Raw genomic sequence first — 23,966 nt, forward strand, 5'->3', positions numbered from 1 at the left:
AATGAGTGGCCGCTACAGTAGAAGGGAAGACACTGCTGGGGGCCAGGAGAGAACTGGCAGTTAGTGGATGTGCCGGCGCACTTTGCGCGGAGCAGTGGAATGCAGGGAGCTTCTGTAGGGTTTCAGTCTACAAGGAGATAACATGAGGTTTGCCATGAGGTTGAACCAACTGTAACACTCCTGTGTTTAATGCAGCAGATCGGCCGTTTGCTTTGTGTCTATGCGCAATTGGTACGTTTGTCAAAAACACCTATAGGGTTAATTTCATCCTTGCTAATTAAAAAAAAAAAAAAATAACCTTTATTTTATTCCTGCCTCTATTAATCTGGCAAACAGAGCCTTCTTGCCAGTGTGGGGATGAAATCACATATTGTTATAAAGCACAATAGAATATTATTTCTGGCTATTAAAGTGTATAGGGTTGCAACATATGTAGCATAGCTGGCTGCTGAGATAAATCTGATTTATTTTTACAAACTCCCAGCAGGAAATAAAATCGTGAAGGCAGAAATATCGCCAGCAATTGTTCCACGTTTACCTTAGGCTTCCATTTATATACACTGTACATAATGTGAAAAAATAAACACAACATATCTGTTTTCCATGTAAGCAGGAATCCAATATGATGGTGTAAATAAGATAACACGTATTTACACAGTGTGTGAGGGATGTTATTTATGGCATGCAGTGTATCAGTGCTAGCAGAATGATACAAATACTTAAACATAGTTGCTTCCAATAAATATAGAGAGGAAATTAAAGGCTCCTTAATTAGTTCAGCAATTAAGCATTCTTGGTCGCATTTTAATCAGCGCAGGCCTTATCAAAGGACAAACAGAACGATTTGCAAGCCTTTGAATTTTAAACAGGCTTATTGATTTCAGCACAATAAGTCATCTCCTGACACAAGAAGGAAATTCAAATAGTTACAATTTGCAGCCACAGCTACAGTAAATTTCAGAGAAAAATGGCCTCCCTCTACAATGTGACAAGCTTACAAAATATGGCCCTGCTTACTAGTCAATTAGGCAAGTGGAGCACAAGGAAAGGAGATCTGATTCAGTGATGCAAAGACACCAAACAGATTCACAATGCTGGGAAAATGCAGGAGCAACTCAATTAGAGCTTCTGGCTATTATGGAGTCCCAGGCAGGGACACTTTGCCAATCTAAGTCAGGCTTATCCAAAGTGTCTGCCATTTTCCCTGCATCATCAGTGGCTTGTAACAGTAGATATGTGGGAAGCTGATCTCACTGTCTGACCAAGCCTCCAGCTATTGCAGAACTCAGATTCACCCAACAGCCCAGGCTGGGATAAGTAATTAAGACAGGTTGCAGGTTGGACACCAACTGAATTCAGCTACATTAGATATCTCTATGGCAACTGATTGGTTTAGCCATTTCCCAGCGATCAGGTCGGACGAGCAGAGGCGACAGGTGTAGCTCTCTCATAGTTGTGGTCCTGCACATACAAATATTAGTTTCTGTGATAAACGAGCACATACGTTTTCTTAACTTTGACGAGTTCTGTTCAGGACAAAGCTAAAACCCATGTTCTGCCAGAGCCCTTTCTTTTAAGGTAAGTGGTGCCCAGCAGGTCCCCACCAGGAGACTGTGGAGGGGTGAGAGGATCAGTCGGGGGCGGGCATCCCATGTAAGCACACATACAAGTCTATGATAAAGTTTCCCAAGTCCAGGCGTGGGGCGGGAACTTGGCATTCCCCATGCTGCCAGGCAGAGTGAGGGCAGTTGTACGGCGGTACCAGCAGCCTGCCCGGTATGGTGCCCCATGGCACAGGGATGGCTGCATGAGAGGAGCTTGTGGGCTGAGCTCCTCCCCCCTGAGCGCACCGTGTGACAACAAGAACTAGTGGTGTAGTGAGCAGCCCGCACTGCCTGCCTGTCATTCTCTCTCTCTGTCTGCGCGATTCTGCCGCCCCTCTCCTCTCCAGCTCCCAACTTTCCGCTCATCCTGGGAGGGCGCCAGTACCCTGCAATCAGTGGGGCGCTCAGGGGTCCCTCTTTCCCCCCCTTTACCCCTCAGTGACTACGTCAGAGCTTTGTGGGACTTGTTTATTATTTGTGGATAGAAGCTCTGTAACTTTGCCGAGCACAGTAACCTCGGGGAGGCAGTCGTATGCGACCATGGCTGTGCCAGCCGCTTTGATCCCCCCGACCCAGCTGGTGACTCCTCAGGCAGCGATCTCTTCGTCTGCGTCTTCCTCGTCCTCTTCTACCAACTCGTCTTCTTCGGCCACTAATTCTCCTTCGCCTTCAATCGCACCTTCCTCGTCCGGGCAGAGCCTGTACCGGCCAGAGCCTATTGCTGCCACCCCAGTCACCCCCAGCAGCCTGAGCAGTCCGGCTCCCAATCTCACTGCCAGCAATAGCAGCAGCCAAGGGGCAGCGGGGACTGGGGGAGGAGGGAGCAATGGGATCCTCACTAACTGCAGCAGCAGCAGCCTCAGCCCAAGCTTGACCACTACCAATAGCAGCAGCAGCCACCATAATAACTCTATTATCCCCAGCACCCCGGCTACATCCACCAGCACCACATCCACCAGCAGCAACAGCAGCAGCAGCAGCGCCCCCACCTCTAACCTGCCGGGAAAGCCTGTCTACTCCACTCCGTCCCCTGTGGAGAACATCCCCCAGAACAATGAGTGCAGGATGGTGGATCTAAGAGGGGCCAAGGTGGCTTCTTTCACAGTAGATGGGAGCGAACTCATCTGCCTCCCCCAAGCTTTTGATCTTTTTTTGAAGCACTTAGTTGGGGGGCTGCACACGGTCTACACCAAACTGAAAAGGCTGGAGATCACCCCGGTGGTGTGTAATGTGGAGCAGGTGCGGATCTTGAGGGGCTTGGGGGCCATCCAGCCTGGGGTCAACCGCTGCAAACTCATTTCCAGGAAGGATTTTGAAACCTTGTACAATGACTGCACCAATGCCAGGTGAGTACCTGCTGCACTCCCAGACACCTGTCACTCAGTGGGAGGGATAACTGGGGGTCTCAGGCATGGCTACTGGTCTGGGGGAGGGGTATCTTCATAATCCAGACCTTACAAACAGTGCTGGGTGGGCTGTTAATGTGTCTGCAAAGGTTTCACTTCCACCAAACACCATTGTACTCATTAACAGTGTCATACTGCCCAGCATCAGCAGCAGCACAGTCACAGCCATGGGAAGAATATTGCTATGTGATCTCTAATGTTTAATGTGTTGCACCAACTTGCCTCCTTCCTATAGACAGAAATTGCTTGATCTTCCCAATATTATCTGTTCCTAAGGCATAACTTAGCAACACAGTGACACCTTGTTTGGTACCGTTTAGCAGCAGCTACAATGTGTGTGTCTCATCCTAGAAAGCTGCACCGCCAGTGTGAGCCAGTTCAGTTCTGCCTTAGAATCACTTAGAGGGGGTGTGTCACTGTGTAATAGTTTATATTGCCACTGCCATGTGGTGCTGACTATTCCTTAAAACTCTCTTTCCTATAGCCTTCGGCCTAATATGAGCATATCATGCAAGCTTAAGTGATCATAACACAAGGAGTGCAGGTTTATGTTATTTCTGTAGCAGCTTCCAAAACTGGGAAGTCCTGTGGATCTCAACAAACAGTTCCAGCGGCAGCACGTATCAGCAATGAGAGATGGCTAACACTATAAGAAACGATAGAGGGCTCTTTGCTAAATGGACAGTAGATTGCATTGACCACTAATTAACACCTGATGCACCACTTCATTTCTGGCTTGCACCGATTTTGAACTGTGCAGACCCACAAATAAAAATGAAAAGAATACATGTTGCTCAGCTCTGTCGGCGATATGGCAGCATAAACATGCACTCACACTCACAGTTCTCTCTTCCTTGGCCTAACTCGGGCATTCTGTACATAGTGCACATTCAGCCCAGGCAATGTTCAAAGCAGCAGAGAAGCTTAGAAGTTAAACTCCCCCAGGCTCCTTATGAAGCAGAATCAAAGTGCTGAGCAACAAGCTGTATACATTAAGGAAAATGGTTAAGAGGGGACTTGGGAATTAAGAAAAGTATCTGCTGGGGAGCTGATTAAAGTCGCTGGTAAAAGTTGCTAAATAATAGCTTAGGAAACCTAGGTGTATTCTTGTAAACAAACAACACCTTAGGGGACTAAGACTCTGTAGATAGATTGAATGTTTGACATATGGCAAGCAGAGTTCAGCATAGGTGGGATGACTTGGTTATGATATCATCATTTAGCAGTTAGTGGAATCCACATGGGACTGAAATGAAGAAAAGAGCAAGTAACAATTCAAACACCCGAGAGCTGTCTTTCCCCAGGGGTCTAAGCTTAGTTATCGTAACACTTCTGAAAGTAAATCCCACCGGATATGAGCAGTTGAACTTGTGTGTTGAAGCACGCTATAAAGAGCAAGTCATTCGCCAGCGGTCTGTATTTTTTTCTTGTGGGAATGGGAACACTGGATGTAGATGTCAGGCTAAAATGTAGACAAGGACAATAAATATGTCTCAACATGTACAATTAAAGTTCCCTCTCTTTGGGACCTTAAGAAATCTGGGAACATTAAGTTCTGATACAATGGCTCAATATAATGTAATGATATGACCAAATTCACTACCTCTAGGACAAAGTTTTAGTTCTATGAAGTCAGCTATTTCCCCCACACATTCCGACTTAATATCCTGGAAAATGATTGCATTTTCAGAAATCATCACAATGTAATACATGACACCCAATGTTTCATGTTTTTGTATTAATAACCATTCTTCTGCACTTAGAATGATCTCAGTAACTTAGCCACAGATACTGTTTGATACAATAAATAAACACTGGGCTTGTAGTTTGAAATAGGCAATGTACGTGACTCTCTGCAGGAGCATGTGGGGGTTCTAGGAATAATTTATTAATCACATTATTCTTCTGCGTATATATAACTGATGTGGAATTTTCACTTTCGGACGTAAGAGATGCGTGTGTGAGCAAACACCATCTGCAGGCTGTTAGAAACAACCACTGCAACTGATGCCTTTATCTGTAAGGCTGTTAATAGTCCTTAATCATTTTACATTTAAAGAGAAATGTTCCCTTTAGTCATACTGTTATGAGTATCAAGAATTATCAACATTGAAGATACAGAATTATATATTTAACCCTGACTCTTATTCAGAGAGGATGTAGAAAAAAAATGTATAATATGTCATTTATATGTTTCCTAGACTACAGGACATGTTACATAGTTAATCTGGGTTATAAAAGGACAGCTGTCTATTAAGTTCAACCCCTTGAAATGACCCCTATATGCGTACAATATACATACTGTACAATATACACACAGTATGCATACACAAAACAAATGGTAGCCCTTGAGATTATTATACATGTGTTTAATGTTTACCTGTACTATCCTATAAACAGCAGAAGGTCATTTCCTTATTTGTTGGTCTGTTTGTTGTCGGTTTGACTTTTAACCTTTTATTAGGAATTTATTATTTAGTCATGAATGTTGTAATACGCCCTCCAAAATGTGGCCAGAGAACTGCCTGCTACCAAATGCAGTGCAGAACTTTTCTATCATCTATCTATCTTTCTATCTATCTATCATCTATCTATCTATCTATCTATATATCTATTATCATCTATCTATATCTATATTTGGTGCAGCTAGTTTATTTACTTATAACCTATTACAACCATTCTTTTATGACAAAATTTCTTAGAAAGAATTATTTCGGACAATTTTTATTATAGAGTTGTTGAGGCAAAGCTTAATGACGTGACAGAACTGTTTGCTTTAAATATTGTTCATCTTTGCAGTTATAAGTGTCAGTTGTTCATAACTAGTAATTAATGATAGGTCTGGTGGTTATTACCAGAGAAATAATATTTTTGTTTGTGAGGTTTCAAATAACATTGTGAGTGAAACTGCTTTGTTCCACTGTCTCAATAATTTAGTGTTCTCTAAAGAGAATAAAAACTTGGTGTGCCCTTAGGCAGGGTTATGCACGATACAGTCTCTGCTTAACTCGCTGTCAGGTTGCCCCAAGTACATGTGTTTTTTGGAGTGCAGGTGTAAAAGTCGCAGGTGGTCTCTGTAAATCGTCCCTTTATACACTTGTGAATTACACACTGCACTTTAAGCTTGTTCGGATGGGGAGAACTGTTTATTCACTTACCACAAAGCTGCATCTCGAGGGGCAAGTTTGTATATAATGGGGATATTTATGTTTTTGGCTACCAAAGATCAGGTTCTTTTGTACAGTGGTGAGTGATATGTTGGTGCTTCGTAAATTGTTGTTAATAATAATAATGATAATGATAATACTAGTACTGTTGGTTTTTATTGTTCCATCCCCTACTGATTCCACTAGTTTATCACTGTGAAAGTGATTCTTTTAGTATCAGAGTAATTTTTAAATGATCCTTTTGTATAATATACAGTATTAAGCAGTGGTAGGTGCCTAGTCTTTTCTTTAATATATATCTCTGTTATGGGAATATATGGCTAACAGTCAGTTCCTGATTGAATTATTAGTAGAATCAGTTTAGTTTCCTGGACTAAAGTTACAGAACTTCCTTGACACTTTTTTCAAGTTGACTGAATCTGGGTTATATAAAGGCAGCCTTTAGTGCCTGCCCATAGGGGAAGGTATGCATGGCACACAAGTGAATTTACTCTATGTTTACATATGTTTTTTTTTTGTTTTTTTTTAGTTCATGGACTATTTGCAATAATCAAGTCAATTGTGCTCCTGTATGAAAATGGTTGGTCAACTGGGGAATATAGTTCAAAAAGTGATTTTGATTGCTCCCTAAATGGTTAAAATCTGACAGTGGAATGTCATTTCTCTGCCTTGACTCATTTTCAAACAGAAACGAGACAAATGTTTTCATGAATTACACCTTCAATAGATATTCATTTTACTTTAAATTTATAATCAATGTAGCAATGTGCCTATTTCTTCTATTAACCCCTTGAGCGCTAAGAGTCAATGAAAGCCATTGCAAACATGGCGGCTAAATGAGTCAATTTTTATGTGTGCTTAGCATACAGTAAAATGATTTTGCATTGATAACTAGATAAAGATATATAGATGACTAGGGAATCTGTGTGAATATCTAGAGCTTAAATTAATAAGAATTACATATTACATATATATTTGTTTTCTGGGCTAACTACATGTTACATGAAGTTAAAGCCCTACCCAGAAATAGAATCAACAACAGAAATGTAGCTCTAGTAACTTACAACCTACTTTCCATTGAACGCGGTGAGTTGTGGTCAGAGTACATATTGTGGTTGCCGCTTGGTGGGTAAGATGAGCTGCCGGGCGCCCGCACCAAACCATTTTCTAATGCTCGTAAAGGGGTTAAATGATGTTCACGTTGAATGTTATAAGAGCTCGAAGCCACATTCTGTTGATCTATTATCTTTGGAAAGTATATCTTTGAAAAATCTATATCACCTGTCATAATCAAAATTTAGTATCTATAGATTACCTTTCCAAAGGCCCTCAAAGCAATTTACACTTATAGCCATTCTGTTACTACTCAATTACAGCTGAATAGCCAGAGGCACAATTAAATGCAGCTTGCCCAAGGTCAGACAAGGAGTCACTAGTACTCGCGTAGAAAAAAAAACATGCAAGCTTCTTTTTACTCACATTTAACCTGCGGTAATTCCTAGGCAAAAACCTGCTAGAGAAATGGTTTTGGGTTGACCGTGGCAGGTGAGCAAAAACCAGTTACTATATATTCATATATTTAATTTAACTGCAGCATTCAGAGAGCCTAAAATTCAGCACCAAAAGACTGAATATGATAAATATTATAATGGAAATAATAATCAGAGTGAATTAACAATTAATTTCTTCAGTGTAAAGTGTGGCTGAATAATGGAAAAACTTAAGGCTTCAATTAAGGGTAATTGGGTGATATTGAACATTTGTATATCGACAATGTTTAGACTAAACTATTGCTGTTTTCTCTTGAGAAATGCAATATTATTTTATTAAGAAAACAGATTATATCTATGTACATTTGTAACCAAGGATATCCTGATGAACAACCATTGCCTGTGGGAACAAATAGGACATATTTAAAGTATAATACATATATATATATATATATGGGATACTGAGCAGAATACGTATCCCCTAAAATAAACATTCCTTCGAATGACATTGGATGCTGCAGAAAGCAGTGTGATGTATCACTTGTAATTTAGACACGAATCCTCAATCATGCCTTATTGCCAATTAGATGTGGCCTACTGTCAGTCTTGAAGTGGGTTGGAATTGATTTTGACAGCGCTAAGAAGTGGCCCACTTGGACTGGTTCAGGTAATTTATATGCATTTATAAAACAACTACGAGTGCCTTTAAAGACCACGTGACGGTGTAACAGTGACTGCCGTGCTGCAGATGGATTTTTCGACGGCAAAAGTGATTTATTTCACATTTGGAAACTGTGTCCCTCATTAGTATCTCATAGATTAGAATGTGATACCCCTGTCAAGGCTTCGTCAGACACTTGATTGTGGTTTCATAAAGAGCACTGCGTACCTTATGTATTAACAATACCTCTACACAGAGATCGGAGACTTGTATTTGTTGAGATGGTTTGTCCTTGTAGAAATATTTGCTTTCTATTAATACTCCTTTTAATTAAAATGATCTTCTCATATTATTACTGATCACAAAAGTAGTGCCTTGTCTAACGTCAGTAGATTTTTTTTTTGTTCAAACTGTCAGCTTTTCTACTACAAGTGGACTTTTAACCAGCAGTGGTTCTACCATGTTTCAAGATGTCTCAGAGCCCCAAGGGATAACAACTTGACCTGCTTTAATGAAACCATAGAATTACATTTATACAAGTCATCCCATGGGATAATAGTCAGCAAATTCCTGGCCAATCCCTCCTACAGGTCACCCTTACATTCATTTACACATGTATTATTACAATTTGCATGCACTTTAGGAATGATTTACTTGTAAATGCAACCATCCACTATTTTAGAAATACAAATAAAAACATAAATAAACAAATAAATAAAAGGGTAAATATGTGTGCATGTCAAGTATAATAAATGCAGCTAATGGAACCCTTACTCAAATTTTGTTTGGACAGCTGTAATGCTTTATTCTGTAAATATTTCATTTCTTGGAAGTAACAATTATCCCATGACCACTAAACACAGAGACAGGCAAATGCAATAATTGTTATATACTGTATGCTGCCTGTTCACAATAGCATAACCAGTCACAATAAATTACCCAGGATCCTTTTTGTTCTTTATAGAAGAATAGAGCAATAGTGCTCAGATCCCACTTACTGTATATACATGTATCATTTGCATTGCAATCTATAACCAATTCTCTCTTTAAACACAGCATTGTTTTGTCTCAATACATTTATTGATGTGCTTGTAATTTACCTTTGTCCCTAGACATCATGAACATTAGGTTTCTGCAGGCCAGTATATGGCAGCATCACAGAATTAATTTCAATTTTATTTCTTGTGTTAATTGCTGTTTTCTATTGCTTGTGAAAAATACACATTAAGGGTGCTATTTAAAATATTATTATTTGCAATGTGGAAAAAGAACATTTTGTGAAAAACATAAATGTATTTCTTGTATGTAGAGTATATATATATATATACACATATACACAGGCTGTCATACATTACTGACAATTCTTAGAGTGGTTATGTAATTTCTAAGTGATTTATGTTTCTATGGAAGGGATATCAGAAGGAAGTCTATGGGTTAGTTGCTAAAAGTGGCATAAGGAAGGCTGGCCCAGTACAGAAGGGGGCTCGGTGGGCGAATGACATGGATACTGTTTGTTTTTTACACAAGTTGTTTGTGATTTGAGGTACCTCGGGGAAATCTCTTGATCATATTCACATCTGTTCCTGTCAATGTGGGTGCTAAGATACCGGTCACCCAGCAACCGCTTCCATGAGGGAATATAGCTGATAATAACTTCAAAAAGGAATGACAGATGTTAGATTATGATGAAAGACAAAATGCATGAAAAATGAGCTTCCTAGAATCAAAAATTTGCTCGAGCACCTTCATGCAAATTAAATGAATATTGCCCATTTGCATGCAGTCATTTGTATTTTTGTTCACTCAGGAAAAATAAAAGATACATTTCAAATCGCATTTTCCCCGAGTAATTAACATACAAGGCAGTGACTTTTTCTTAAACAGGATTAACCACCTGGGTACGTAATAGGGGATGACAAATTCATTCCATGTTTTAGATTTTTGAAATATCACAACGAGAAATTAACAATACACAATAAAATCACCCTGAATGGATTTAGATTCCTAGTTTATAAAATATTGATTTTTGATTAAACTAAATTTGCAATAATCAGAGCCAAGTAATTAAGGGAAATGGGCAGATTTAATAGTCAAGAAGTGTGCAGAATATCTCCTTGAATTCTTTTACTGTTAGATATATTCCCTCTAATGCTGTATTTATAATTGGCTGATATTACAATAATTCCATTTCTTTTAACAACATGATTATTAGAATGTTCACTCAACAATCACAGTTTAGGAGGGGAAAAAATGCTCTTTTGGAGAAAGGACGTTGAGCCTTCGTTTAGTAGTCTCTAATGTGGTCACGTAGAGAAATTGATTTTCCTCAGAAATTAATTAATTTTTCATATCGCCTTAAGCTGCAGTTAAAAAGAGTGCATACTTGCCTGTTTTTTTTTTCCAGAAATATTGCCTAATCATATTAATACCATTGCCCTAAGGATGAAAAGATAATTGTACAAATGCATTTGGAAATATGTATCACTGAGTATTTATGATTAAATTATGCAAATAACCTAGCTCTCATCCTTTCCAGACACAGATTGTCTAATTAGGATTGATATGCTGAATAGATGTTCCAGAATTTGAATACAAGCATGTCCAAAGAGCAGAAAATTGGAAATGACAAGGCTAAAATGCTAAGAAAAGTGTGTGTTTGCGATTTTACAAATGCTCACTTTTATTTTCAGCTTAATGTTACACTTTTGCACTCATGTCCTGCACTATAACCTTTACAAATCTTATAAAATGGGCAACTGAAAAGGAAATCGACAATAGCCCAGCGACATGAATGTTCTCCCCCCCTAACATTTTCCTTTCAGCCAATAGACACACATTTTAGATTTTACTGAACTGTTTGCCCCTCTGTACAGTGCTTCCAAACTTCCTAACTTCGCAATTACAAATTAAACAACACAATTGTGTAGTCAGATCAGCAAGTCGATGGTTAGGGTTTCACAGACTTTGTCTTGCCTGCGTAGATCTACTTGAGCTATCATTGTGCTCAAAAGCAAAGTTACTGGGGTAGAACTTGCAGTGAGCGACGCTAAGGTTCGACAGTAGCTGTTACCATTCCAGCCATTGTTAGCAGTGCGCAGTCACAGTGTATGAACTTTGCTGGCTTCTGCTTACCATCTGCAAGATGATGGATTGCTATGTTTAATACATTTCAGCTTTTGTCTAACTGTCACAGTATGGACAGACAGCACTATCAGTGACTTCAATAGAGATTGCAGAACGCTGCTTGGATGGAAACCCTTTTTGTAAAATGAAGCTTTTTGTGAAATGAAATACATTTACACTTTTAATTCCTCCCTTTGTCTGGCTTCGATTTTCAGCCTAACAATGAGACGAATGAAAAGTGTAAATGTATTTTATTTCACAGAAAAAGCGTCATCTTGCAAATAGATTTTCATATGATCAGTTACTGACGACACATTCAACTTTGGGGGAGTATCGTTAAGAATTTCACTTCTATACTTAAACTTGTAATCAGCAGAATTTATGGTCCATGTCATTTTCTATAAATTATTCATTTTGGAATACGTTTGTCAAGGGCACAGGGCATTTATTCTCAGCATGATTAGATATATGAATAAAAGTGGTAGCTGCCATACTGCTTTACTGTTGCATTCTCCATAGACACTGATAAAAGTGCATTGGTCACAAGGGAGATCTATTCTGTGAAGCATTAGCAATGCATGGAATGTAGTGGCTCCCAATCCTATGAATGCACAAAATTATATATTACAATTTTAGTATAAATATGTAAAGTTTTGTCAATCTACAAGACAACATGGACGGCAGAAACTGTTACTTTAAGAGGATCTGACCCCAGATGTTTTGTTCGCACATGAATGCACAATAAATGGATTGATAGGATATCTAGAGTAGTTTTGATCTTTTTTTATAGTATAATTATGCCTATTCTCTAGATTACGTAAGAGTGCAGTAAATACGTAATCGTGATAGTAAATAGAAATGGTATCGTCATCCAACTGTGCAAGGTATGGATTTGGGAGGAAATATGATTTCTTTAATAACTTGGGAAGTGGTGGTGTCAGTTATGTATTGTTCTTCCAGCAGGAACTGCTAAAAATAAGACTCCATTTGAATAAACGAAGATGTTATTCTGGCTGTCACAGGCCCATTACTTCTGCCACAATATAAATGTAGCCGTTTACATCATTGTTTAAAAATAAACCATTTATTGTAGCAGTTTGTATAGCGGTTTTGGTTCTGTGTGCATGCTTCCTATTTCTTAAAGTGAACGGCGATGCTAAAAATATACAAAAGGACATATCCTGATTTTCTCCAGGCTTCTCAAAATAGCTGCCTGCAATATGGCTAAATTCATTATCAAACGCAGCTGCTCTAAATCAGCACAAATAGTTTTGTATAGCTTACATTCCATTAGTACAATGTCCTTCTGTAATTAATCATATGCAAAGGAGAAATGTACCCCTGTGTTTAGTGTTAATGCTTTCTGTTGATTGTTTTGAAAAAATAAGTATAGTTTTTCTGTGTTTGTTGCACGGAATAGTGCAGAACAGTGAAACTGAAAGGTGTATTAGTTTATGTTGGATTGGCCATTCTTGGTTCTTTAACACAAATGTGAAAGCAGGAGAAGGTATTTAATCAAATGACCTTTCCTAGTTGAATGAACTGCCTCCTTAATAGTAAGACAAGCAACACATTTTTTATTAAAACATTTTTTATATGTTGTTTGGTTGAACATAGGTGTATATTTCCCCTTTAATCATTCTTTTATGATAAGAGTAGGAAATAGATGATTATATTAAAACACTAGTATAAAGTCCAGTAACCCATAGCAACCAATTAGATGTCTGTTTTCATAAGCTTCAAAGGGGCTGTACACCCAAAAATAGAATTGTGCCTAATGAAATTGTAATGCTAAGCTACATTCCAGTATAGAGTCATTAACATTGTTCTGTGGTTTTCAAGTAATATGTAAATATAAGTGCTATTTAAAGCAGTACCTGTGTGTCTTTTTTGTTCCCTTGTGGTTTGGACCACTGATTTACAGAACTGTGGCAAGCATGCAATGCTAAATATTGCTACATTATTTCTAGAGACAGAACCAGCTATGCACAGGCAAATACTGCTTTCAGCTGCAGTTACAATAACCAAAACCTTTACTATCAATTAAAAATGTTTTTAAAAGAATATAGACTGGAATAGTATTTATTAGTAATTCATTCTGTGCAAGTGCATATGTTTTCAAAAAACAGAAGGTTTTATTTACAAGTTAATGATCGTAAGAATGGCTCTGCAGGAACACTATCCTGTGACTGACAGTTTTTTCTTTTATACAGGAGGACATCCAAGACCTGCTAAATATCTGCTGATATGGCACACTAACTAGGAAGTAGCTGAAACGTTTATAAATAGCACTGAACAGTTTACATTGACATTAAATAAAAGAAAAATACAGGTATGGGATCTGTTATGCCGAAATCCCATCAGTTCTATTTACTCAAACATTATTTTTTTGTTTTACTGATTTTCTTTTTTCTGTAAAATTAAAGTACCTTGTTTCCTTGATGGTAGCTAAGCTGCAGAGATCTATAATAGGGACAAAACAATCCTTTTTTTAATGTTTTCTAGTTTTTTTTTTAGTAGCCTGAAGGTATGGACTGATAGCATTTACCCTACAAGGTACATATCAACAAATTTTAAAAAGGAAAAATCCACCGAGCAATTAAACACTGTGAAATATCTTCAGCTTTGCCAGCAGTGGAGATTGAAGCAGTTTTACAACAACAGGAGTCTGACACAACAGCAATGGGATTATGTGCAAATAAAACATTGGAATATTGCTGATCAGAATTATACACATCTGTGTGGTCTGGATTTAAAAGAGAATTAAACAAATCCAGCAGTTTTACTTGTGTGACATGGTTACTTAAAATATATCCATTAAGAACCACTTCATAAAATACACTATACCCTGATTGGTCATAACATTATCAAGTATCAACTGATTTAAATAGTGTAACTGGGGAATTGCTTAAAAAGGGTACCTGATATCCCTTGTCTCCTAGTATTTTGTGTATTGCCTATTATGATATGCTGTTAGAATACACTTCTTTAACAACTGAAGTGATGAGGTTTGCAAATATAAAATGTCATTCATTGCAGTGGAGCAGTTTTTATTGTAAAAACTGGGGGTTTTTTTTTCATTGTAAAACAAGGACACATGTAAATATTTGCATTTCTTATAAAACACAGAACCTTTACATTTACTGGATTTTGTATTTTATGTTTTATGTGACAGGCAGGTGAGGCTTCAGCCTTTTAAAATGAACTCCCTGGGCTTGTCAGCAATGGCATACAAGTGGCTAATCTATTAGCACCCAGTCTGTCCTCTAACCCCCCAGTTGCCAGTTTAACCAGACAAGGTACATCACAAAGGGTCACAGTGAGTGCTAGAGTTGCCCTAGGGTTGTGCACTCAAATATTATTGGCATCAGGAACACATCCTACTGTCATTTATTATATATACTGTACATTAGTGTATACAAGAATGTCTAGACTGTACCATGTAGTCTTTAAAAACCCAAGCACAAGAACAATTGACTTTCCAGTCATGTAAGAACTACATTATTATTACTATTAAAATGTATTTAGAAAGCACCAATATATACTGCAGTGCTGTACAATAATTGGATTTATACACTGGACATGTAGAATTACATACAAAGCAGCTAATAACTGATACAAGAGGTGATGAGGGCCCTGCCCAAAAGAACCTACACTCTATAATGTCATATTCTTTGTCCCACCCTGTAACAGGCAAGTTTTCATATAAACAAATAGTTTATGGATTGGAAAAGTACAGCATCTATAGAATATATTTTTCATTTTATCTCTGGTACTTTCTGATGTTTTTTTTCCAGAATTCAAAATATTCTAAAGGTGGCACCTGCAATTTATTGTAGTGGATACATTTTTGAGCTGGGACCAGTTTAAAGGTTGACTCCACAGTAAATGTTTGACAGTGCTTGATGGAAAGTCCTAAGGTTACTGTTCATCCCTCCTACTGTTCATTGATTCTTTATATCGTACAGGTATGAGATCCATTATCCAGGATGCCGTGTATAAATGCCAATGGCAAACACAGAATGCAGGTCATTTACAATTGCAAGTACAAATACAGCTTTCAAAGAATTCACACATCTTGGAATTTGGAGATAAAAAGGAGAAAATTGATATTTTGCATGCTTGCATAACATCTGATCTGAATCATGCCCCGCTGCCCCCCCCCCCCACATTTTATTTAATGGAAAACGGATAATAATTCACTAGTGTGGAGATTTCACACCTTTCTCATTGAAACCAGTGGGGATGACAGCTGTCAGTTCTAGACATTTTGATGCTACGTTTTAACCATAAAAGATGTGGTCCCTTAAGCCTATAGATAAATAAAAATGTATGTATTTTTTTTTTTTAAATTGGGGGGATAATAATAAATAAAGTGAATAATTTTGACTTCTTCTCCCTATATTCCCCTGATTGTATATATAGTTCTCTTGTACAGTGTGATCACTTAGCCATTTTGTAGGGTGCTTTAAATTTTATTTAAACTATTTAAGTACAGTACCATTAAATTCTCAATTCTCCATTTGCCAGTCAAGATGACTGAATTATATAGACATGGCTTTGTTATCTTTAGAAAAGAGATTGTTCTAAATTACAGTGAGTTTGCACTTGCATGTCAATAAGCTTTGTTTTACTTTCAGCACAGAATTCATTTATGTAGCTTAGCATTTATTGCATGATTTGCAATTATGAGCAATTATGAGCTTCTTCTCCATTTCAGAACACAAATTATCTGTACGTTTTTAACATTTCCAAGGCACGCTGCTTTGAAAAAATTGTCAGATAACCCATATTTTCTTTATATACTCACTCTGTAATTAAATAAGTTAACTAAAGTGTTACATATTTTAGCTATTTTTTGACAATGAGGCAAAAGTCAAACATAATTATATTGTGAGAAAGAAAAACTCTATAAAATCAATGTAAGATGTAGCCCTGATTATTTAGATTCACTACTAGCTCTAGTCCATTAAATAACATTGTTAGTGTATAAAGTGTGTGCAGTGTTTCAAGGCCTATATCATGTGAGTTAAGTCATTAAAGGACCAGGACATTTTACAGTTTAAGTCCACAATTTAAAAATACAATATACTCTACCTTGCCCCCCATCTACAGCTGTATCTCTGCAAGGATCCAACTGTTAGCAGGACCTGACCAACGCCTGCTTTTGGTCCCCCCTTCCCAAAAAAACCCCAACTCTGATTATTCTATCCTTAGCCTAGTGTCAAGCCTCCCAAAAGTTGTAGGCTATCATAAGCACACACAAATTAACTTATCAGAGGTTGATAATTATTATCCAACCCCATATTGATTAGGACCAGTCCATCTTCGATGGTATCAATGTAGCCAACTTTTCATTTGTAAGCTTCAGCTAGTGGGGCCTTCTTCTCCCAGAATTATTCCTCTCTGCCCACCTCAGCTATTATACAGCTCCAGAGAAAATACTAAGTCATGTGTCTTGTGCTATGATGTCATTACTAGAAGAATACTGTTCACCAGTGGATCTCTTGGGGGATCACTCTATCAGAGACCTTTGCTGGGAATTCCTACATAAACCACATAGGGCAGTACTAAATAGCTAAGCCAGAGACAAGCATTATACCAAATGAAAGCAAAAATAGTTTTGTATTTATACGGTAAAATACATTAAAACTGAATTACAGTAACATTTCATGTAATGGAATGACATCAGAGAAGCATTTCCATTTAAGCTCAGATTTAGACCTGAATTTTAGTCTTACTGCAGACTTATATGGCCCTATGCACGGCCCTACTTAAAAGCATGGATGAATAAACTCAGGGAAACAGAAAAATACATATGTTAATAAATCTGGCCCTAGAAATACAAATAGAGCAATGGTGACTGACCATGTACAGTGTCTACACCATTGATGTCACAGGTAGGAATTATAATGGAATAGCTATTAAAATGAACAGCCTACACTTGTGTACTGTATTCTATTATTACTATTTCATGCTTTAGAGACATTGCAAACTAGCTGTACATTATAGCACATAACTGCCCTTTAATGTATTGTCTGTAGGTTATGCTATTGAAACACTAACACACTAATGCACACATATACAAAGACGACAAGTGAACTTGTGTTTTTTTAACCCACTTAAATAAATCATTGGTGGCTTTTGGGACTTCATATCATAGCAGTAAACTAACAGCTTTTACTACAGTGGCTAGTGCCCATATCCCATAAATCTGCTACAAAGGATTTCCTGTTATAAAACTGTTACATTAGATGTGAAAGCAGATGACAGGTTTAGGGTATTGTCAGCCCCCACGTTTTGCAATGACATATTATAGCTATAGTAGTTTACACCACATCAATGCTCTTAAAGTAATCAGTTTCTTTATTTCAGGTTTCATAATTGTGCAGTTCCAGGGGAGCATGTTTCTCAATTCAGTTTATCTTACATGATCTTATATGAAGGGTGTGTTCACCTTGCACTAGGTTGAAATTATGGAGCAGAACAAGCTTTATCTTTTTTGTGTAAAATGTCTATAACCTGATAGGATATGTGCCACCTAGTAAGTGTACCACGATGACCAACAATAGAGCTCCTTTAACTTTTTATACGTGTTGTCTGAATAACTGTAAGCCATACCAGTGACCTGTCTTTTCAGTAAGCTGGCAGACACTCTAGCAGATAGTTTGCTCATGTGGACATGTACTGAAGGAATAATGGAGCACTATATTCTCAAATGTTCAATGAACACTATTCTAACTACAGGGCAATACATATGTTGTCATAGATTTATGTTGTCTTTTATTATATATTATTAAAACAACTCATACTTGTTCTATCTATGGAAAGTATCATTTAAGGTCCTGTCACGCCCCTAATGATGCCATGTAACACCCACAAGTTGTTCAGTGCTCCGCAACCCCTTCTGGCTTCTTTAAATTAGATTTTAAAGACAATAGGAGCCCAGGGGGAGATAAAATTGTGTTTATGGCCTGATTGCCAGTACGACAGTATACAAATGGCAAGGCTAAATTGCCTTGGTGAAACACAGAAAATAAATATATATTCTGCTCTTTCTAGAAAACCAAAAAGGAAATCAAGTAAAGTGGGCCATTAAAATAAACTGGGGTTAACTAGAAGTTTATTCGCAGGTGTTTTAATAAGTGACAGCCCCATTTAAAAAATAATAATAACCCTCTCAATCTTCTTAAATTATTAATTGGAACACAAAATCCTTATGAACCATATGGGGGTCAGATGTTGTAAAAAGGTCTCTTTCAATTCCAGCTTGGTAATACAATTTTTTTTTTAAAATAAGTATTTGCTGGTTTATCTTCAGGGAGCTGGTCTTACAATTTCACTACAGGTTTTTCATGTTACTGCTTGTGTCCTTCATTTTCATCCATCTGAGATGACACAGGCTTCAAAAAGCAGCTAATGTTTCTTAGCCCGCTTTGCACACCATGAATACGACTGAGCTATTGAAAGTGATTTCATAATCATGGCTTTGTTAATAGAAAGTAGTCATTTGGCAACACACTTTAAAGAAAGAAATATTCCCTTCAAAGATCCACTTCATTCTTTTCCTATTTAGTGGTCTTCATTTGGCTTGGCTATGGACTAATGAGAAAGGCTTAGAATAGCTGTTGACTGTCTACACAGCGAGCACGTAAATGCATTTCAATAGAAATAAAACACACAAAAATGCATGCAAAGATAATGTGAAGCCTGAGAAATAGTTGTGCGCTGACAGCTATCCAACAGTGTTGTCACAGCAGGAAGACATCAGTTGAAGAAACAGATAGTGACCTCAAAAAGTTTGGTCAGCAGCATGGACAGGGTTTCACTAGATTATAAATCACCCTGGGGTCGCCGTGTTCCCACCATAAAGAGAGCATGCTTGTTTTATTATTGTAATCTAATAAGAGTGGGGAGCAAAGGACATCATTAATGTGCATTTGAAAAAAAAATCCTGGTTACAGTTTCAAAACTATACAGTTTCATTAGCTATTGAAGTGTAAGTCATAGGGTAAAGCCCTACTAGGATTGGATTTCTCTTTATGGCTGTATGTAATCCCTTGTTTATGAATTGGAAAGCACTTAAACTTTATAGTGGAGTGAAATCTTTGGGCAAAAGCTGCAATATAAACAAAGCAGAGGGGTTTAAACATGGTAAACTGGAGGGAGCTCAATCCTTAACGCTGTAACAGAAGCAACATTTAGTTACAAGTTTACTAATCTGTAATCACTAACTCTGCTTAACACCTTCCTTTCCGTGTTGTGGTTTTATCAGATGCACTCAGCTCCTTTTCATTCATATGGTTGGCTTATTAAAGAGGTGGTTCACCTTTAAGTTAACTTTTAGTATGTTATAGAATGTCCTGTTCCTAGCAATGTCCTGTTCCTAGCAACAATTAGTCTTAGTTTTTACATTATTTGCCTTCCTCTTCTACATCTATTCAGCTTTCAAATCGGGCTCACTTACCCTAGCAGCCAAAAGCTACAATGTTATTATTATTGTTACTTTTTAATCCTTATCTTTCTAATCAGTCCCATTCCTATCCATATTTAACTATCTTACTCAAACCACTGCCTGGTTGCTATGGTAAATAAGAGTCTAGCAACCAGATAGCTGCTAAAATTACAAACTGGAAAGCTGCTGAACAAAAAGCTAAATAACTGAAAAAAACCCAAAACATAAAAATTATAACACATTGCAAATTGTCTCAGAATATCTGTCTATGTCATATTAAGAGTTAAATTAAAGGTAAACAACCCCTTTAGTTCGTTTTAGAGCTATTTTAATGTACAGTTAAGGCTAATGCCACACGAGGCGTAGGGCGGATATTTTCAGCAAGCTTAAAAGCGATTGCTGAAAATTCCGCCCTATGCCTCCTACATGTGCCTGCACCCGAATGAATGAGATACGCTCGGGTGCAGGCACATGTAGCCGATATACGCATGAAAACGCGAGATAATTTAAAGTCTCGCGTTTTCATGCATATATCATGTGGCATTAGCCTAAGGGATCCCTTATTCTGAAAACCCATTAACCGGAATGCACTGATTTAAGGTCCTCTCTCAGACTCCATTTTAATATAGTAATTCAAACTTTGAAAAATGATTTCCTTTTTTTCTGTAATAATAAAAACAGTACCTTGTACTTGATCCTAACTAAGATATAATTAATCCTCATTGGAGACAAAACAATCCTATTGGGCTTATTTCATGTTTAAATGATTCTTAGTAGACTTATCTTTTCCTTGTACGGAAAACCTCAGGTCCAAAGCATTCTGGATAACAGGTCCCTTACCTGTACTGACACCCAGTACAATTTTACACAGCCAAGGTGAAGGAATTGTTTTTAGCAACACTATTATACTGTCTTAATGTAATTCAAAATAAAGCCATAAAGTCAAATGGGGCCATTTACAAATGCAAGCACAACCACAGCACTAAAATGGATAAAAAACTGAGCATGCATTAACCTTATTCAGAAGGAATGCATCAATATTTTCTCCTACCAACTAATTCTCACACCCAGCCTACTCTGATGAATTACTTACAAATGCACACACAGCTGGCGGCTTTGGTCCATATGCACCCTGGAATTCTGGGAAAAATCCTGCACTGTGCGTAAGAAACATGGCAAATTGACTTCACTTGTACATTCACTGGGCGAGCAAACAGAAAATACAAATATGTTAAGATAATACAGTAGCATTACAGCAGCCATAATACATACATACATAATAACGAATACACATAGACATTTAACAAGTAGGCATTGTATATACAGAATTATAACATCAGAGTGAATGTAAGATTTAGCTCTCTTTACTCTGTTACACAATCACTATATTGGCACAACATTCTGATATTATCTTGCCAGTATAACTACAAAGTGGCTATTCCATTTGCTCTGCTGTTCTTACCTTCTGCTTCTGTGTGTGTTTATCTGATAAGCCATATTGGCAGAGTTTGGCTTCATTTTAATAAAGTTGTGATATTGCACAGCTTTGTTATGCCTAGCAATATGCAGGAGGGCACAGTCTTGGCAGGTATTTTGGGAGTTGTAATGCTTTCACTTTGGTAAAAATACACATTTACATTTATTCCTTACACTAGTAGTGATTTAATAAGAAATAATACATATTACTTGGACTCCTTAAAATTCTCAATTTGGTTGATAGAAGAAGCTGAATTAAACATATAGGGAGAATTCTGTCAAAAAAATGTTTCCAACTTTCCAGGATAAGCATTAGTGTAGCCGGGCAGATGTACAGAACTGCATGTTACAATTGCCATACAGTTTTATTCTCAAATATCTGATTTGTGTTATTAGACAGCTACAGCAAGGAAAGAGTTAATGGTCCCCTGGGATCAAAGCCAGGAACAAGAAATTTGTTTTGAATTGGAATTGCTTGGATGCTGGGAGCCATCGTCTGAGACCCACAGTTTAAAGATCTTTAAGTGATAAATATTTTGCTATCTGGGGTTTTGCTTCTGCAGTGATTTTGAGCAGCCATTAGGCTATTCAACTGATAGGATAGTCTGTAGTTCTTCATGTATTATAGTGCAGCTGTTTGAGATGCCAAAGCCAGATGTTAGAATCAGCATCAGTCCTGGCAGCAAACATTTGTATTAAGCAGCTGCGAATGATCTGAGGAAGCAATAGATTCAATTCAGTGATAACTTACATTCTATTTCTCAAAATATACTCTCTTTATAAGAAGGCTTGACTTGGAGGCCAGGCCACATGGGCGATTTTATTCATGTGTTTGAAGTGTGTTTAAGTTTTTCTCACCTAAACGCATGAGCCAATTGGTTTCATATTGTTGAACTGATAGCACAGTTATATGTAATTACCTTTTTAAATGAAACATTGTGTATACTGTATGCTTTGTGTGGTCAGACTGTACAGTAATAGAGAATCCACGTTGAATTTACAAAACACACTTACTTGCATTAAAAAAAATCTGAAACTGTTAAATTGGCGTTTTGATGCGTTCAGCCTCTCTCAGTAATCTCAATAGATGCACATTTAAAAAGGTATGCCAACAAAGGGAAATTGATGTACAAATACAAATATTGTGTAACACTTACAAAATGTGTAATCAGCTGATTAGATCATCAGATGCAGGGGGTATAGAATCGTAACCCGCTCCAGCTGCTGCGGTTTTAGTTCAGCAACAGCTAAAGTGTTTCAGGTTGGACATCCCTGATTACATATTTTTCCCCATCAGTTTGGGAGGACAGCCTTCCTGCATCCCCCAGAGCCCTTTCTGCCTTCTCTGTACTTGTATGTTTTTGTATCAGTTTTTGCGACACTGTCTGAAAAGGCTAATTAAAATATCATATATTGAACAAAGAGTTAGCAGTTTGTTGGCTTTAGCACCAAATATTTTTTGTATTAAGCATCTGTTACTCCTGGGATTCCAGGAGTAACACAAAAAAATTACGCTGATTTTACATTGGTTTTTACATGGTGAAGCGTGGTGAATTTTCTCGCCGTTTTTACACACAAAAATAAATATGTCCCTAAGTGAGATAGGGAAGTAATCCACCCTCCCTTCACACAGTCTGTCTACTCTTTGGGCTAATGCCATCCATGCTGCCTCCCATAGACTTTAATACACGCTTCCGGAAAAAGTCTGCATGTTCAACCTAATACCACCTGCACCAGTAGTGACAGGTAATTCCCATGAATGTCTTTGGAAGGTGGCACACACAGGGTCAGGCCTTTACTACCCTCAAAGCCTGCTGGCATTTATCATATGACTTTATGGCATGATGTACATCCTTAACCATGAGTGAGTTTCCCTCAGAGCTGAGAAGTTCTAATGTGAGCTAACTACACTATTGTATGCATGCCATTGAGTTTTCTCTATGGACATTAAGCTTAAAACAGAGTTGTACAATTACATTACTTAGGGAAAAAAAGGAATTGGCATATTATCTTTTCATCACATGTGAAAGATAATGTTCTGTGAACTGTTTTGGAGCAGCCTTTTTTGAAGTTGTGTTGACACTGTATATCCTTTACAGTAGCTTTTCAAATCAAACATAACTGTGCTCTTTGCCAGACTTCTGACATTTACTTTAACCAGCAGGTTTGAATGTTTAAAAATAGCTGAGATCAGTGGGAGCTGTCTTGTTCTTGCACTGACTGTTTCATGGAGGCGATTCAGCAGGAAAATGACTCTGGGCCCACTCGGGTCAGGAAAGAAAGTTCATGTTCAAGTGAGGATTCTTTTATTTCAAGAATTTCTCAATACAAGTATCAAAGGGGAAGTGAGCCATTTAAATACATTGTATATTAACCACTAGACTGAGGTCAGACTTACACATAATTGAAGCTAACTGTATATTTCAGTATGAGATTATTTCACTAATATATGTATAGTCTCTTTATTAAACTTAAAAAGACTGGTACAGGTATGGAGTCCTTTATCCAGAAACCCATTATCCAGAAAGCTCTAAATTATGGGTAGATCATCTCCCATAGACTCAAATTTAATCTAATAATGAAT

General features: G+C 37.6%; 1 protein-coding gene across 1 annotated transcript in view; it reads left to right on the forward strand.

The window, feature by feature from the left end:
• Positions 1-2,144: 2,144 nt before the first annotated feature.
• Positions 2,145-23,966, forward strand: part of dach1 (dachshund family transcription factor 1) — a gene marked incomplete at its 5' end in the record, with an annotated part of 209,147 nt that continues 187,325 nt past the window's right edge. Inside the window, 1 exon segment of the mRNA NM_001078708.1 lies at positions 2,145-2,950. Within this exon segment, the coding sequence (NP_001072176.1) occupies positions 2,145-2,950 (806 nt within the window).

This window comes from Xenopus tropicalis, chromosome 2 (genome assembly GCF_000004195.4).
Source record: "Xenopus tropicalis strain Nigerian chromosome 2, UCB_Xtro_10.0, whole genome shotgun sequence".
NCBI lineage: Eukaryota > Metazoa > Chordata > Amphibia > Anura > Pipidae > Xenopus > Xenopus tropicalis.